Raw genomic sequence first — 17,242 nt, forward strand, 5'->3', positions numbered from 1 at the left:
CATAAAAAATACACGTAAATTAAAAATAATTTTAATCACATAATTTTAATCGATGAACCAAACGTCTCCTAACTATTTTAATCACATAATTCCCACCTCCTCTCTCTTTTCTGTTTTCATAAAGTGGAAAGCCTAGGTGTTACTAAATTAAGATTTTGAAATTTTACTGTCACCATCACTTTATAAGAAAAACATTAATTATGCGCTCAATAATGAAAATTTAATTATTATCTAAAAATCATCTGTACTTTTTTTCAGTGTCCAATAAAAAATTTAAAAAAAGGCTCTTCATCACTACCTATAATGCTCCAGTTACATGAAATGAAAATAGTAAATAATATATATATATATATATAAATATATTATTTACCCGTGATTTTGGGGTCATTTCCTTCAAAAAAAAAATAATAATAATAAACTACTGGAAGTGGATTTTTGAGATGTTTTTTAAATTAAAGGAGAACGGATGTTACATTAAGTTTGAGAGCCATATATATTTGTGTGTGTATATATATATGGATGTATGGATTTAAAGCTTAAGGTTAATCACCATGCGTGGAGAATCAAGAAGTGTATGCGATCACACTAAATATCAATTTATTTTATCTAACCGAGGCACGAGTGGTAATCTTGTTTATCTGTTTTAACTCAAATTTAATCTCAAAACAAAATTAATTCAAACTTTTTTGTTCTAATAAAAACTAATAAAATTTTCTGGCCTTCAATTGATTGTCGTTAAAAGAGGTAAAGTACCAACTCGTCCCACTGCAAATTTCAAGATATATGTCGTGTAACTTGTACTCCATACTATTTGTTTTTTTTTTTTTTTTTTTTTTTTTTGGCATAATATATCTTGAAATTTTAATTTTAACAAATTACACCCTAAAATTTAAAATCAGTGACAATTGAAGTTTAATAGTTAATTCATAGCAAAAAAAAGTACAATAGTTAATTAATATAATTAAATCCATGCAATCTTGAACCATCGATTTGATTTCATTCGATATCATTCTGTTAACACCGTTGGATTAGAATCCGACGAATCTCATTACATTCCCTATCAATATGGAAAAGCAAGCGTCCCCTACGAGAGAATTCCCCCTTATATATATATATATATATATATATATTGTAATCCGATTATTTTCCCAGCGCAAGACTTCAGAGCTCTAATCAAAATCCAATCAAGGAGATTATATTTAACATAAAAGGATATATGACACAAAAGCTTGAAAGGAATACCAATGAACAGATCGTTACTTTGATCACCAATTAATACCGTACAGGTAGATCAGCTCTAACATTGCTCTGTCAGAATAATACAACCACTCAGTTCAGCACAATGTGTGTGTGCAGGAGAAAGGGAGTGTATATATATATATATATGAAAGTAGATGACATTTACATTCCATATCTCAATTTTTGTGATCTGGGTTTGAAGACAAAATCTCATTTTAGAGATTAATAGAGCCTAGAAATCAGTGTCAAAGCATGCAAGCATGACCTTAGATACCATGGATCTTGCGAAGGGGATGTAGCTCAAGCTATACCTGTTCAATGTTAACCCGTTAACCGTTTAAGTTAATCCACTTGTATATACATAATTAGCATATGCAATATTGACAGCCATTGATAATTCATAGTAAAAAGCTATTATAAATGAATGAATTGAATGAAAAGGTGCGTACCAGATCAAAGCGCCAAACTCCAAGATTATAGCTAGCAGAGTCAAAAACTTGTTATGAACCTACAATATTACAAATTACAATTTGAGAATTTACTATTAGTCTATTGCTATAAGCAGGAATTAGGATATGCTATAGATATATACATATATACATATATATTAGGAGGAAACAAGATTAATAATTAAAGTGAGAGTTTTGTTCACACACACACACACACACACACACATACATAGAGAGCAGAGAAGAGGGCAATTATAATAGTGGCGAGGTAGACGGCGGTTGCATAGATGCGAACGGGGTCGAGCATCATCGTCACCTGGCGTTTTGGGCCAACGAGGAATGCCGTGCTCCCCAGAGCAAGCAAATTCCCAAGTGTGAACGTTATTCCGAACTTTATGGGATTCAAGAACACGACCATTGACTGCCATTTCAACCAACAACAAACAACAAACACATGACATGAATGAAATGGCGATTGAATCGAATCAATCCCCAATTATTAATATTCTTAACTTTACTTAATCATCACAAATCACCAATGACGATCAGAAAATTACCAGAAGAGTGCATGTCAATCCGGCAGCCAGGCATATGGCGAATCCGTAAAACCTCTGAAATTTTAGACACACAAAATGAAATTAGGGATTAGAATGACCAGATCTGATCCAGTGAAAGTTAAATTAAAAACAAAAAAACCTAACCTAAGGCGAAGCTAACCTGCTTAGTGGACAAAGTGCAATTGCGATTGAAATCGTCGATGAAAGAGTCGGAAGCAGCAGTAGTATCTTCTTCTTCCACTTCCATTCCGACAAGCATCTTCATTCTCTCCAATGCATTATTCATCTTCTCCATTTCTTCTTCCCCTTCTTCTTCTTCTTCTTCTTCTTCCTAAAAACTAATGGGATATAAATTTCTTCTAATCGGATTCGACCGTCTTCCCATGGTTGCTCGATTTCGCTTCTACTCCAGCAATTTTTTTTTTTTTTTTGGGTTCTGTAAATATATGACTATGATATCGGCTTCTCTCATCCTAATATTGTGATCCATCGGTAAGTAAGTATGTAAGATTAATTATTTAACTGTTAGATTTGTAGTCAAAACAATTTTACGAAGTGCATTATAAATTTTTAATACAGACTTATACCGATGTAATTGTTAAAAGTTTAAAATAACAGTTTAAAATATATTTTACTGATGGATCACAAATGGGGAATCCACCATAAAATTTCTCCTATGATATGATGTGATTTTCAAGGGAAAAGGACAAATTTCCTAATCATACCGCTACGACAATCATAACTCAGTTTGTTGATTTTTTTTTTCTTTTTCTTAATGGGTGTTTACTAAGACCTCGTTTATTTTACTGATTCGAGTTTAGAATTCGAGTTTTGTTACAATAAAAAGCTCTCATACATAATTACATCTAATTTTTTTTGCTACAGTAAAAATCTCTCACATAAAATCACATCTCAACTCGAATTAAAAACTCAAATCAACGAACTAAACGGGCTCATGTTGCCCTCAAACTTTTCATCTCTTGCAACGTGTCACTCATACTTTTAATTTTCACAATTTGTCTTTTAAATTTTATTAAAAAACAATAGTGTCATTTTGAATGCATTTAGAATTAGTTCCAAAATGATTTTGTTTTCTGTATGAAAATGAAAATGAAAACGTTTTTATTTTTATTTTAGAATTATTTCTGAAAATGCGTTTGGTAGTTTTATTCAGAGATTGATTTCAGTTTTAAAAAAAACTGAAACTGTGTTTGGTGGTCGGAGAAAACGGCGGCGGGCAGTCGGAAAATGTAGTGACCAAGAAAATCCCAGAATTTCAATAATGTAATTCATGTATTTAAGTCAAAAATTTTCCTGAAAAATCATTATAGAATGTTTATACTGTAGCTAAGCAACCGGCATATAATGCCTGATGGACTGCCAGTGAGTGGACGAACGATGTGGGGCTCGAGATATGGATACCGCTCGCAAATATTTCCGCAATCAGCTTTATGTTATAAATAGTTTTGTTAATTATGATTCTGAAACAGATATGTTAAGGTTTGAATATTTTAATTAAGAAAGCAATTTCGTATCTTATGTTTATTATAAGACCTTTAAAAAAAAGTTAGTACACAGTGGCAGCCTCAAAGGAGGGTCGTCACAGAGAAGACGGTGGCGGGCAGTCGAAGAAGATGGTGGCGGGCGTCTCCTTCGTAGAAGTCAAGCTCCAATGGCAATGGCTGAAAACTGAAAATGAGAAAATGAAAAACGGTATTATACCGTTTTCAGTTTTTCAGAAAAGACAAAAACGTTTTTGTTTTTGTTTTTTAAAAAATTTTACACCAAACGCATTTTCAGTTTGCATTTTCATTTTGTAGTCTCGAAAAATGTGAAAAATGGAAATGAAAACAGAAACAAACAGGACAATTTTCTTTTATTTTTTATATTTACAGTTTGATATGTGTATTTTATTATCTTATTTTTTATTAAAATAATAACACATCATATTATTAAAGGTTACATACCAAACAGTTAATAAAAAAGTGATAAATAGTGTGATAAAAAGAGTGATGTTAATATGACTGTTTTAAATAATTATATGTGTCTAATTTTTAACAAATTTTTTAATGTATGTGGTTCCTCCTCCTAGACTTGATCACGTTGCTGTCAGCATGCCTTGTGGAAGGATCATCATCTTTGGCGAATCTATGTATGATCGTGCGACCGGTAGAGGTTCTGAGGCTACATTTAGGAGTGATTATTTAGTTTTATGGTTACATAAAAAATATTATAATCTTCATTCAGGTATTGATTCCATAACTCTAATCAAATTAAAGAATCAATTTATGATTTTAATACATTTTAATTCCATTCTATTACCATTCTTATTACCGTTTCTATTACTATTCTGTCATTGTAAAGATACTAGAAAACTCAACCCCGAACATAGACCCAAATCTAACGAGTAGATTTGGGTGAAAACGCTCAAGGGGGTAAGCGTGCTTGAAGGTGTCGATGGGACTCTGACCCTTTCGGACCAAACAAGGTGACAACACATAAAGAAAGAAAGCAGCCCTAGCGAAGAGAGTCGCGGTATTCTATCATTCATCCGTTTCTCTTTCTCTTTCATGCGAAATAAATTACACGCCTTTGTTGATATATATGAAATAATATTATAAAATAATATTGTATGCATATGAGATTAATAAATAGTAGATATATGTGAGCCTCACTTTTTTAGTTTGAATCACAGTTGAACATTTTTGTTACAATGTTTTTAAAAAAAAAATCACTTTTCAGCCCAATGTTTTCAAGTTGAACCCGTGAAAAGAAGAGGACGGTAATTAAATGTTGAATTTGTTACAAGGCCCCAGCTACTAGTAAGTAAAAACCAAAATCACAAACGTGCCATGTGTATTATATATATATATATATATATATAAGAAGTGGATCCGTACGCACTGTGAAGGGGAACAGTATTATTAATTATGGAGTGTGGACCGACCATATATATATATAACATCACATATATATATATATATACACGCACATATAGTTAATAATAACAGGTAGCTATATATATAGACGTTAATTAATGGAACGGCAGTTGGCACGCACTTGGGCATTGGAGGAGTGATCAAATTTGATGTCGAGGGAACCCATCTTGCGCATGGCCTGCTGGAAGTCGAAGAAGAACATGGCCTGGTTGAGTGCGTAGGAGTTGACGAAGCGACTTGTTCTTGGGGAACTGAAGAGTGTTTGGTCGGAGGAGAGAAGGCCGGCCTTCCTCTGGAGAGCGTTGAAGTATAGATTGTCGAAATCATTTCTCGTGGCGTCAAAGGCCTGCTCCGCGTTGTCTCCGCCGCTGCATGTCTTTGAAAGCGTCTTCGCAAAGTTTGAGTCCAAGTCTGCGTCCGGAGTACTACCCGTCACTCGGTTCTTGAACGACGAGCACCGAGCTACTCCAAGGGTGTGCGCCCCTATATATATATATATATATACATATATATATGTGTTAAAATTATAATACAAAAGTACGTACTGAATTAACATATAATTATTAATGAGTAGTAGAGCTTGTTGGAAGAATAAATTTATAAGAAGTAGTTTTACCAGAAAGGGCGACCATGTCTTGGGCAGTGAGACCGTGGTGAGCAAACATAGAGATGAGTTGGGAGGCATTGAAGGTGGGCGATGGGAGATTGATGGTGTCTTCTATTTTAGACCTCTTTCCGTCTTTTCTTCCTTTTGGTATGTCGTATACTGGCCCTCCTGCCTGCAACATAATTTGCATGTCATCATGTCGTAATTAATTAATTAATAATATTATATATATAGCTTAGGCTAATTAAATTGTACGTACAAAGAAAACGGCGTCTCTGGCGGCCATGGCGAGGATGTCGGCGCAGGAAACGACTCCAGGGCACTGCTGCTCGAGCTGGTCTTTGGCATCGTCAATGACGTCGTAACCCCGGAGGCTGAGATTGGCGGGAGAGTCCTTCTCGGCAGTGTTGTCTTCGGTGGAGTCAAGCAGAATGGAAGCGTCGCATCCCTCGATGAAACAGTCGTGGAAGTGCATTCTTATGAGTCCTGCCGCCAGCGTTGGATCCGCCTGCAGCGCCGCGTTGACTGTGTTCTTCACGATGAATTCCGCCATCGGGCAGCTCAGTGTGTAGTAGTTCATGCTCAGACCGCCGCCGCCTGGACCTGCATCCACCGCTCCAAATCCAAATCTATATGCAGACGATGATGATCCACTTCTACTACTAATGATCATCCCTGTCATCAATTCCATCGCCATCAATATTACCACGCTACCACTCACTATTCTCCCCATCCTCATCGCTAAGGCCATTTCTATATTATAATATATATATATATATAATGAAATTACGCTCACAATTACAAATAAACTAGCTGCAGGGGCAGCCAATATATATATATATATATATATATATATCTATGTGTGTGTGTGTGTATTGGTGTATGTGCTTATAATGAATTATAAGTTTGTAACACCGGCCTCCCACGACTGATATATGTTGGCTTGAATTGGTTTATATAGAAAGAGATCATCGATGGAGAGAGAAAAAGAGAGATCTAGAGAGCTTGACATTAATTAAAAAAAATGATATATAATCGAAAAAAAAAGAAAAAGAGGGGGTGGAAGATAGATAGTGGGGGGGTTTATCATTTTACTGATCTCTGCACCTAATATCCAAATGCCCCCCGAGAATGCCATCATTAGTGCTCCCAAACGATATATAATTAATTAATCCTTGCTAGCTACTTAAATATCATTGCATATTGCATGTTGATTTGCATGTCCTGACTCGACACGTAACACTTCATCAGCGGAATATGTATTCTACATTCAAATCAAATGTAATAATCATGATCTGGGCGGCACTAATTAATCCAGATCATTTATATCATAAATAATTCATTAATGGGTTTGACTTTTTCTACATGCAAATATTTTATTTTAATTAATTTTAGCTAGCTGAGGACCTAATTAAGACATATTTAAATTATATGTTGATCATATGATCAGGCGCTGTGTAGTGCTGCTCAATAGTTCTGCATTTATGTCTAAGCTTAATTAATTAAGATGGCACCGATCAGTCATGTATGTATATATACATATATATATTTATATGTATGTGTACATGTATAGATTTAATTTTGAAGTACACATAGATCAGACTAATAACGATTATATTGCGTACCATGCAAAGTCAAAATTGCAAGTTAGCTGGCTTCCACTTTCAACGAGTCCTCCACCCACCAACTTTCGGTCATTGAGGCCTATATCCATGCCCCCACTTTTTCTCTCTTTTTTTTTATTTTATTTATTTATTTTGTGTGTGTGTGTTCATGAGAGAAAAAAGTGGAGAGATATATAGCTTTTGCCTGAGCTAGAACACAAAAAGTGGACACGAGAGTAACTTGTTCAATTGGCAAACAAGGATTTAAGTCACGCGTGAGAATATATATATATATATATATATATATATATATTACATATACATATATTGATTGATAAACACTCAACCCCGCATGCCTGGTTGGCTGGTGTTGTTTTTCTAATTTAGTGGTATGCACCCGTCTCATCTCTATTTAGTACATCGATCACGTGGCTGTGTGTTGTTATTTGATTATTCATCTCAATTTTTGGAATGGAAATCATGGATCATGTGGCTTTGGGGGATGGATCAGGGGACAATATATGGTACAAATATGCTCCTCATCCTCTTCTCTACTTCACTTCCAATAATTGCTTTGTATGCCTATGCGTTCCTCCCGTAGTGCTTTCCAGGTTTTTCTGTCTTTCTTCTTTTTCTTTACAGAATTCTTTATTATTATAGCGTTAAAAAATGCTCATACCAATATCGAAAAATTTTAAAACCGTTAAATTTTTATTCAAAGCATATATCTTGTGTATATACTTTTTCTTTATACTAGTTACAACACAGTATGTTATATTTTCTAGACACCTATATTTAGAAAAAAAAATATTAACAACAAAAACAAAATATTTAGGTAAGCACATTGTTCACGGTAAAAAAATAATAATAAATCACAAATGGGTCTTAAAAAAAATTGAGAAAAGAAAATAAATTTTTGTACTGATAAAAAAAAACGGGGATTTAAAATAAAAAAAATGCACGTTTTAATAAAACGTAGTGCAAAAACATAGAGCAGAACGTGGTGCAGAATATGGTGTAATATGTGGTGCAGAGTAGTGATTTAAAAAAAATAAAAATAAAAATAATGGTGCATAACATGGTGGGTGCAAAACGTGGGGTAGTGAAAAAAACTGTTATGGAATTCCTTTATATAAAGGAAGAAACAGGAGGGCTAAGAAAGAGAAGACTGTGCGTGTGTGCAGAAAAAGTAAGAGAAAACAAAAAATGCTTCTCAGAAGACTGTGCGTGTGTGCAGAAAAAAAGGGCGAAAACAAAAAAGGCTTCTCAGAGGACTGTGCGTGTGTACAGGGAAAGGTGAGAGAAAACAAAAAAAAAAAAAGCAAAACCGCTTGTGCGCAGAAAAAAAAAGTGAGAGAAGAAATATATATATATATATATATATATATAAAGGTGCAGAAAGTGTGGGAAAACGTGAGAAGGAAACAAAAAAATTTGTACATAAATCACGTTTAAATCAAATCTTATATACACTTTAAAATGTGAGATTATAATTTATTCCTTAACACTCTCCACGAAGATAAATCTTATATAAGTCTTATGGTGTGAGATTTCTTATTTGTAACTCTTAATAAATTCCTAATGTACTCATAGTGTGTGGCTTCTCATTTTTATCACAATCTTATGATTATCACTAAGACTTAGATTTCTTTTTAGAGATCTATATAAGTTAAATGTGATTTTAAAAAAATCAAAGATTAAAAGTTTCCTAAATTATTGGGTACGATTATTTTGAGTACAATTCAAGTAAAAAAACTCATATAAATTACACTTTAAAGATCGGTATATGAAAAATTATATGCATATAATTTATATAAAAATATTCATATAAATCACACTTTACCCGTCAAAAAACAATCAAAGAAGAAAAATAATAAAAAAAATAAATGAGAGCAAGCAACCGTCACTTGCATCTCTTCCTCAATTATCTTCACAAATATATATATATATATATATATATGAGTTCACGTGCAGGGAAAAAAAAAAGATCTTCACAAATAATGCTTATTGTGACGCTTATATTCCTGAGTCCTCCACTCCAAAAGAAAAACGTGTGGAAGGGATAAGGGAAATTCAAATCTCTTTTTAAAATTAAATTGTTAGCAAAAAAGGAGGATTTTAATTCCTCTTGAGATTAGAAGATCAGTCAAAACAAATCCAATCTAAATGGTAAATTTGATTTTGAATTTTGAAATAAAAAAAATAGAAAAAAGACAATAATCTCAAAAGAAATTCAAAATATTAAATACTCCAAAATTTAAAGTGCACAAATTGGGCCCCTCTATAGTCCTTTAGTGCAAAAGATGAGCCAATTGTCTCATAAAATCATATGGTGATTAAATACAATTTTTAAATCCCAAATTCAAATTAAAAAATCTCAACACCAAATTCAAAAAGGATCCTTTTAATTTCTTATATGGTCATATACAGAGGAATTATCCAAATACAACTTTCAAATCCAAACTCTAAAGTAAAATTCCAAATCAAATTTTAAAAAAACATCTTTGAATTCCTCCTATGGTCATATATCGGGGAATTCTCCAAATTCTCAAAACCAAATCAAGAACTACGATTGACTTGATTCCCTATGGGATACGTAGGCAACCTAAAAATTTAGGTGCAGTTTCAAGATCAAATTCGATCATGAATTCCTCCTATGGTCATATATCGGGGAATTCTTCAAAATCCAAATTCAAATTTAAGAACTACGGTTGACTTAATTCCCTATTGGATACGTAGGCAACCTAAAATTTAGGTGCAGTTTCAAAACCAAATTCAAACCTACAAATCCTCATAAAGGAAAAAGTCAAAACAAAACTAAATCAAATTTCAAAGTGCGTAAATTCCTCATAAGGTCATACATCGAGGAATTATCTAAAATTTTCAAACCCAAATTTCAAACTACGGTTGACTTGATTCCCTATGGGATATGTAGGCAACCTAAAAATTTAGGTGCAGTTTCAAGATCAAATTCGGTCCTGAATTCCTCCTATGGTCATATATCGAGGGATTCTCCAAAATCTAAATTTCGAACTACGATTAACTTGATTCCCAATGGGATACGTAGGCAACCTAAAATTTAGGTGCAGTTTCAAGACCAAATTCAATTCTAAAATTCTCAAAGAAGAGAAAATCAATACAAAACTAAATCAAATTTTAAAGTGCGTCAATTCCTCATAAGGTCATACACCGAGGAATTATCTAAAATTCTCAAACCCAAATTTCGAACTACAAGTGGCTTGATCCCTTAACGAGGTATGTAAGCAACTTGACAAAATTCACTGAGTTCAGCCGCAATTTTAAATCAACCAAAATTTCCCAAATTCACAAAAAATAGAATTTACTATTTTAACTGGAATCAAAAGGTCTTCCCTTATACCAAGGGATTGTAATTAAGAGGTTATTCTTATAATCTTGGATGGGTCGAACTAATAATAATAAACTCCTATGCTAATTAAATCCTAGTATAGGTGAAATTATGTTGTGTGTGAAATATTATTTTAACATTAATAAATATTTTCACTCAACACACATATTTAAAATTATTTAAATGAAAACATATTAGGGAGTAAAGTTGAATTAGACACAATTAGAAAACATAAGATTTAAAATGAATGAAAAAAGTTTAAAATGCACGTTTCAAATTAAACAAAAGTGTTTCAATAAGTCATTATTATAAATATAAGATTTTTTTTTCTATAAATAGACAAATGAAACATTCTGTATATTTCATCCTATGTTTTACCCGTCTCTATTTAAAAACTCATACACACTTAGTGAATGAAATTTTAAAAAAAAATCGCTACTAAAAGCAATAGGTAGGCAATAGAAGGGGAAAATAAAAAAAAAAGGCAGTAGTTAGGAGGAAGAGAGAGAAGGAAAAACACATTACCTCAACCTGATTAATTCTTAAAAAAATATTGAGCCGATGACCTAAAAATCACTTGAGCCACGTTGTCTTGGATAGAACTTGTTGTGTAGAAAAATATGCGCTGTCACGTCAGTGCGAGAGGGCGGAGCCCCAAGGGGCGTCCGAACGGCCGACCCCTCTAAGGAGGAGAGGCCTCCATTAAGCAGGTTCTTAAATCTACTAGGAGCCTTAAGGGGCAGCCGAACGGCCGACCCCTCCAAGAAGGAGAGGCCTCTATTAAGCAAGTTCTTAAATCTGCCAAGAGCCCCAAGGGGCATCCGAACGGCCGACCCCTCCAAGGAGGGGAGGCCTCCATTAAGCAAGTTCTTAAATCTACCAGGAGCCCCAAGGGGCATCCGAACGGCCGACCCCTCCAAGAAGGAGAGGCCTCTATTAAGCAAGTTCTTAAATCTACCAGGAGCCCCAAGGGGCATCCGAACGGCCGACCCCTCCAAGAAGGAGAGGCCTCTATTAAGCAAGTTCTTAAATCTACCAGGAGCCCCAAGGGGCATCCGAACGGCCGACCCCTCCAAGAAGGAGAGGCCTCTATTAAGCAAGTTCTTAAATCTACCAGGAGCCCCAAGGGGCATCCGAACGGCCGACCCCTCCAAGAAGGAGAGGCCTCTATTAAGCAAGTTCTTAAATCTACCAGGAGCCCCAAGGGGCATCCGAACGGCCGACCCCTCCAAGGAGGAGAGACCTCCATTAAGCAGGTTCTTAAATCTGCCGGGAACCCCAAAGGGCATCCGAACGGCCGACCACCCCTCTAAGGAGGAGAGGCTTCCATTAAGTAGGTTCTTAAATCTGCCAGGAACCCCAAGGGGCATCCGAACAGCCAACCCCTGCAATGAGGAGAGGCCTCCGAACGGCCAACCCCTCCAAGGAGGAGAGGCCTCCATTAAACAGGTTCTTAAATCTGCCAGGAGCCCCAAGGGGCATCCGAACGGCCGACCCCTCCAAGGAGGAGAGACCTCCGAACGGCTGACCCCTCCAAGGAGGGGAAGCCTCCATTAAGCAAGTTCTTAAATCTGCCAGGAGCCCCAAGGGGCATCTGAATGGCCAACCCTTCCAAGGAAGAGAGGCCTCCATTAAACAGGTTCTTAAATCTATCAGGAGCCCCAAGGGGCATCCAAACGGCCAACCCCTCCAAGGAGGAGAGGCCTCCATTAAGTAGGTTCTTAAGATCGACCCTTTGTATCGTCGACCCTTTGTACAGCCGACCGCACAAACATGGGTCCACGTCCCGAGAAAAGCCCCTGAGTAGACAAGGGAGTTGCGTCTTGGTTTGAAGAATGTCAGTAATATGCATTAATTACAAGCCCCTAAACTGCCCTTTAAAGGACGGTGGAGGATTAAAGGAGAATCTGCAGAGCCGTAATAAGAGACAAACTGGATGAATGAACAGTCCAAAAGCTGTTAACAGGCTATGGGTCTAGACCCATAGGGTAGTAGGCACTCAAGTAGGTAAGCCTACAGAAAAAACCACTCCTGAAGTAAACTTGAGCTATAAAAGGGGGGAAAGCCCCGAACAGTAGGGCTCTCTCTCTTCCTCACTCTACATGTAATTAAAAGTAAGAGAAAATATATGTGAAAACACAGTGGATATAACTTTTCATTAACAAAGTGAACCACTATAAACTTTGTGTGTCCTTTCATTTAGGCATTACATTCATATTTCCTTCACCACATAGTTTACACGAATAGTTTATAAACATTATTTTCAGTATATAACCAGTATTAGACCAAAAACCCAACATGATACCAAGAGATATTTCGGCGTAACCCTGTTGACGAAATTTCGCCGTCAACATAACTATATGAGGTTTGGAATGGGTTGGATATGGCTAAATCCTATCTTATGTTCGGTAAATTGTTGGATTGAACAAAAATTGAAATCCAAAAACTTCTTCGTCATTTCCCAGCGGAGTGACTTCCTTCGTTGAAAAGCTCAAGCAAAGAACATTTTTCTTCCTCTTCTTATCAGAAGGCGATCGACAGTTTATAATCAAGTCACCGAGCATTAAACATATAATTCCAATTCGACAACCGTAAAAAGAAGCGAATTTTCAACCGCCAAGAACAAAAAAAATAGCCCTTGGCCCATGACGTATGAATCATAGGGTTCACCCTTGGTCAGAATTTAGGCAATGCAAAGGATCAACTTTTTTTTCCCCCCCTTCAAATAATCTACAAATGGTCATTACCGTTAGTTTTTTTTTTCTGTTTTTTTTTTCTTTGTTACATTTAGTTTAATGATTTGTGCCATCAGCCATCAGTAGGAAATCATCAAGGGGGAATAAAAGGAGGTCTCAGAGAACAAAGGTCAAGTACAACCCGCCACGCATTGTTGAAAAGGCAGGGCAGGGCAGGCTTCTTTTATGTACAAAGTCGATTCAGGCCCCGCCCTACCGAGAAACTCACTTCCATCCCAAAACTCAAAAGCGTCCAATCTAATCTGTACCACTTTCAATGTTTCCTTCCACCCAGTATTCCTTTCTGACATCAGATTCCATCCCAAAAGTTGCCAGAATAAAACAAGTACGTAAAACCGTTGAAGATCCGACAGTCCAACACAATGCAGTACCAGAAGGAAGGGTTGCCTCTTTTTCTTTTTCACATTCACAGCCTAAAATCAGGAGCAGCCAGACCCTTATCAACGCAGCTACTAGCACTATTGCCCACCTTAGTTGTTACTGCATCCTTGCAAAACGCACCTGTTTTAGGTGTCAGGAGGGCGCTTCTGCATCTGCGGCAAACAAATCTTGCAGGCACCAACTCAGAGTCGGAAATGCCGGAACATCTGGTGTGCTGCCACACGCCACAAGCATCACACGCCAACATCCTCTCTCCATCGTCATCCTTCGCACCACAGCTGCAGTCCACCGTCCACCTTTCGACCCCCCTCTCCATCCTAAACCTGCTCAGGCCGTGTTTTACATGGCACCTGCCTCTCAAGCGAACAAATCCCGTTGAACCTAACAAGCATTTGACCTGGGTGGATTCATCAACACCGCTATAGTCAAGCAGCTCATCAGCATGAAATCTTTTAAACATCAGATATACATCTTGGAAAGCTTTCGACGCTTCGAGCTTCAGATCAGACACGGTAGCGTTTGCAGAGAGGATAACAAGTTCTGGCGGTGGTATTGTCGAAATTTCTTCAATCTCATCAACAAGTTCAACTTGGCATGAAAGGAGTGTAAAAGAAGGGCTGGTGTTCGATATCTTCTCCGTTTCATACTCTTTCACAAACTGCTTGCAGTCGAGTAGCTTCTCAGCCGAGCTAATTGCAAGATCCCTCGTCGCCTGAGGTATGTAGTCTATCATGGTTCGGGGGTGGAGCAAGCATTCGTACAAGTACTTGAGGTCCTGCAGGAGACGTTCTTCGGCTCTTGTGCTAGAAACAGAAACCCCAATGCAATCAGCGCTTCCTTTCATTGAAACCCTTCCAAGCTCCAGTCTGACAAAATAGAGGGTGCAACGTATTACAAGCTCGTAAAACAGAAAGAGCATGCATAAAGATAATGAACAAGCTTCTACGGTTCTACCGGCAAACTCTTTTTCCCTAGACGCACACATAAAGCCAGCTATCCATTCCGTAACAGTAGTAAAAAAAGAAGAAGCATTACTAAATTTTAAAGACAGAAGCCCTTGATCATAAGAAGAATGAATGCTAACCGGTACTCAAAAGCTCCAGTATCAGGATTCAATCTGGCACTAACAACCATCCCATCCACCGTAGTTTTCCCTCCAAGCTCCTTGAGGCAGTAGTCAAGAAGCTCCGGAGGGCCGACCTTGCAGACAGCACCCTTGAGAGCACGCCAACTGACCCAGTTGGCCCCGGAAACCGCACGCAGCACTCTGAGCATGGCCTCTTCGACTCGGTCGATATCGTTCCGAGTCCACCAAGGCAAGAAGACTGCTCCCGAGGTGCCGGCGGCGCGGTGGTGCTTGAAGACATCAGTCCTGGAGGAGGAGGAGGAGGGGTTGTTCTTACGAGCATCATCTAGCAAATTCAACACGAAGGAGAAGAGGTCTTTGACGGTGAGAAGGTCGCGTTCAGAAAGGGACTGGTAATGGGAGATGACGTCGAGAAGGCCTTGGTTCTGGTTCTGGTGTTGAGAGAAAAAGATGGACAGAGGTAGGCCCGAGAGGCTTTGAACAGCGGAGTTATAGGAATCGAGGGTGAGAGCGAAGCTGCCGGCACCGAATTCATAACCCCAGTTGCCATACCAGGGATGCCCTCTTGTCACGGAATGAAGCAGCCGATACTCCAGCCCGTACTTCTTCGAGACGTCCATCACGCTCACTTTCCTGCATTCCTTCCGCATTATCATTTACATATACAGTGATTAAAAGCTAGCCGTTAATTAAATTTAATTCTAAGGAAACGAAAAGCAATTAGTAGTTCCCAAAAAAAAGAAAAAAGCAGCAAACCTGGCTCCAAGGAGCTTGCAAAGGCGGTCCCAAAAGTCCATGATATGGGAACCGGAGAGAAACCTGGAGCCGCCTTCCCGGCCATTGATCCTGAGAAGGTGACCGAAACCATTTGAATGGATAACCCCGTGGAGAAGATGACTTGTATTCTCCAACTGGCTGTAAACCCAATCTTCCACGTCATCTGTATTTGTTTCAAGATTGCATGACTTGCACCTGCATGTATGTAATGTATTATAAATTATATATGTATGTAAAACACAGAAATTGAAGTTGAATTTAAAAAAATTTAAATAAAAAAATAAAAGAAAACAGAGAGAGGGCTCAGGCTCACTTGGATTCAGACAAATAGAGGACATCTCCACAGCAGATACAGGGTTTGTGATAGCCGCCAATGGAATTGCCATCCGACTTTATTATAAAATGATATCGCTTCCCACACACCGGATGCCCACTCCACCCTAATACACAATTACACCACGATTACGTTAACCACCACAACAAATCATAATAAATAAACAAACAGAACGAATTACTCAAGCACCACGTTGTTTTCTCTCAGAGACTAGACAAGTCGATAATATTAATGGGTCCACAAGTCAAATGAATCCAGACAGTCAAAACCAACGAAGAATTATTTTTTCTATCAAAATAATTAATCAAAATAATAATAATAATAATAATAAGCTCTCAGAGACTAGACAAGTCGATAATATTAATGGGTCCACAAGTCAAATGAATCCAGACAGTCAAAACCAACGAAGAATTATTTTTTCTATCAAAATAATTAATCAAAATAATAATAATAATAATAATAAGAAAGCAGGGAAGGGGAGAAAATGGTTCCATCAGTCTTATACTGATTTGCAAGTTGGAAGGGTGGGGTCGGAAAAGCTGTCACGCAACGCCAACAGCTAAACAGACACCCACGTCAGTGCCTGCCACGTGTCCAACTCCACACACCCACTTCCCATCAAGCATCGTGGGCCCCGGCCCCACATCATCCTCTTTCATTATTATCTCTTTTTCCCTCCATATCTTATCGCGATAATTTACCGATTACGATTTATTATATGCTTGTTCCTTCCTTGTTATTACTTAACCGTTCACTCATCCATTCGTCATAATGTAGTTCCATCTCGCGATTTTATAACGACTACCTTCCCGATAAATTTAATTAAAAATAAATGAATAAATAAAACAAAACTCCGTCAGTAAGTTAACAAAAAACTGCGGGCAACCGGCGGAGAACCGGAAAGCACGTCCCAGAATCGGTTGCGGTATCTAGATCGTTCTACAGGAGAGGAGAGCAGAGACAATCAAACGACGAGTCAGTGAGTCAACTCACCAACAACTCGGCACTGATCGCAGTAGATGGATCTGGATCTGGCCACGTCCTCCTCCACCACGTCGAGACAGACGACCGCCGGTGGGAGAAGGAAATCGTCTCCGGCGGCACCTTCCATGGCGTCGCCACCGCCGACGCGGAAGCGGATCTGC

The 17,242-nt window shown here is 37.5% G+C and overlaps 3 protein-coding genes across 3 annotated transcripts; all 3 read right to left on the minus strand.

Annotated features, from left to right (window-relative positions):
* Nucleotides 1-1,063: 1,063 nt before the first annotated feature.
* Nucleotides 1,064-2,759, minus strand: LOC21396267 (vesicle transport protein SFT2B). The gene is made up of 5 exons (XM_010098097.2): nt 2,406-2,759; nt 2,246-2,299; nt 1,918-2,109; nt 1,689-1,747; nt 1,064-1,550 (listed from the first exon to the last, which is right to left on the minus strand). Exons 1-5 carry the CDS (start codon nt 2,538-2,540, stop codon nt 1,472-1,474), a joined length of 519 nt encoding a protein of 172 aa, XP_010096399.1. The 5' UTR covers nt 2,541-2,759; the 3' UTR covers nt 1,064-1,471.
* A 2,450-nt stretch (nt 2,760-5,209) lies between these two features.
* On the minus strand, nt 5,210-6,609 carry LOC21396268 (peroxidase 47). The gene is made up of 3 exons (XM_024165644.1): nt 6,051-6,609; nt 5,801-5,963; nt 5,210-5,667 (listed from the first exon to the last, which is right to left on the minus strand). The coding sequence occupies exons 1-3, from the start codon at nt 6,540-6,542 to the stop codon at nt 5,276-5,278; spliced, it is 1,047 nt and encodes a 348-aa protein (XP_024021412.1). The 5' UTR covers nt 6,543-6,609; the 3' UTR covers nt 5,210-5,275.
* Nucleotides 6,610-13,383: 6,774 nt separating this feature from the next.
* LOC21396270 (PHD finger protein At1g33420) lies at nt 13,384-17,214 on the minus strand. Its single transcript, XM_010098100.2, has 5 exons — nt 17,091-17,214; nt 16,077-16,203; nt 15,743-15,958; nt 14,984-15,619; nt 13,384-14,765 (listed from the first exon to the last, which is right to left on the minus strand). The coding sequence occupies exons 1-5, from the start codon at nt 17,206-17,208 to the stop codon at nt 13,925-13,927; spliced, it is 1,938 nt and encodes a 645-aa protein (XP_010096402.1). The 5' UTR covers nt 17,209-17,214; the 3' UTR covers nt 13,384-13,924.
* Between the last annotated feature and the right edge of the window lie 28 nt (nt 17,215-17,242).

This window comes from Morus notabilis, unplaced genomic scaffold (genome assembly GCF_000414095.1).
Source record: "Morus notabilis unplaced genomic scaffold, ASM41409v2 Scaffold1195, whole genome shotgun sequence".
Taxonomy (NCBI): domain Eukaryota; kingdom Viridiplantae; phylum Streptophyta; class Magnoliopsida; order Rosales; family Moraceae; genus Morus; species Morus notabilis.

Excerpts from the sequence above, each read along its gene's own strand:
- LOC21396270 (XM_010098100.2), bottom strand. The coding sequence starts at position 17,208 with ATGGAAGGTGCCGCCGGAGACGATTTCCTTCTCCCACCGGCGGTCGTC. Across the intron at positions 15,959-16,076 it reads CTCTATTTGTCTGAATCCAA|GTGCAAGTCATGCAATCTTG; the intron begins GTGAGCCTGAGC and ends ACATACATGCAG. Across the intron at positions 14,766-14,983 it reads ACTGGAGCTTTTGAGTACCG|ACTGGAGCTTGGAAGGGTTT; the intron begins GTTAGCATTCAT and ends CTATTTTGTCAG.
- LOC21396268 (XM_024165644.1), bottom strand. The coding sequence starts at position 6,542 with ATGGCCTTAGCGATGAGGATGGGGAGAATAGTGAGTGGTAGCGTGGTA. Across the intron at positions 5,964-6,050 it reads CCAGAGACGCCGTTTTCTTT|GCAGGAGGGCCAGTATACGA; the intron begins GTACGTACAATT and ends ATTATGTTGCAG. Across the intron at positions 5,668-5,800 it reads AGACATGGTCGCCCTTTCTG|GGGCGCACACCCTTGGAGTA; the intron begins GTAAAACTACTT and ends ATATATATATAG.
- LOC21396267 (XM_010098097.2), bottom strand. The coding sequence starts at position 2,540 with ATGGAGAAGATGAATAATGCATTGGAGAGAATGAAGATGCTTGTCGGA. Across the intron at positions 2,110-2,245 it reads GATTGACATGCACTCTTCTG|TCAATGGTCGTGTTCTTGAA; the intron begins GTAATTTTCTGA and ends TTGAAATGGCAG. Across the intron at positions 1,748-1,917 it reads CCCTCTTCTCTGCTCTCTAT|GTTCATAACAAGTTTTTGAC; the intron begins GTATGTGTGTGT and ends GTAATATTGTAG.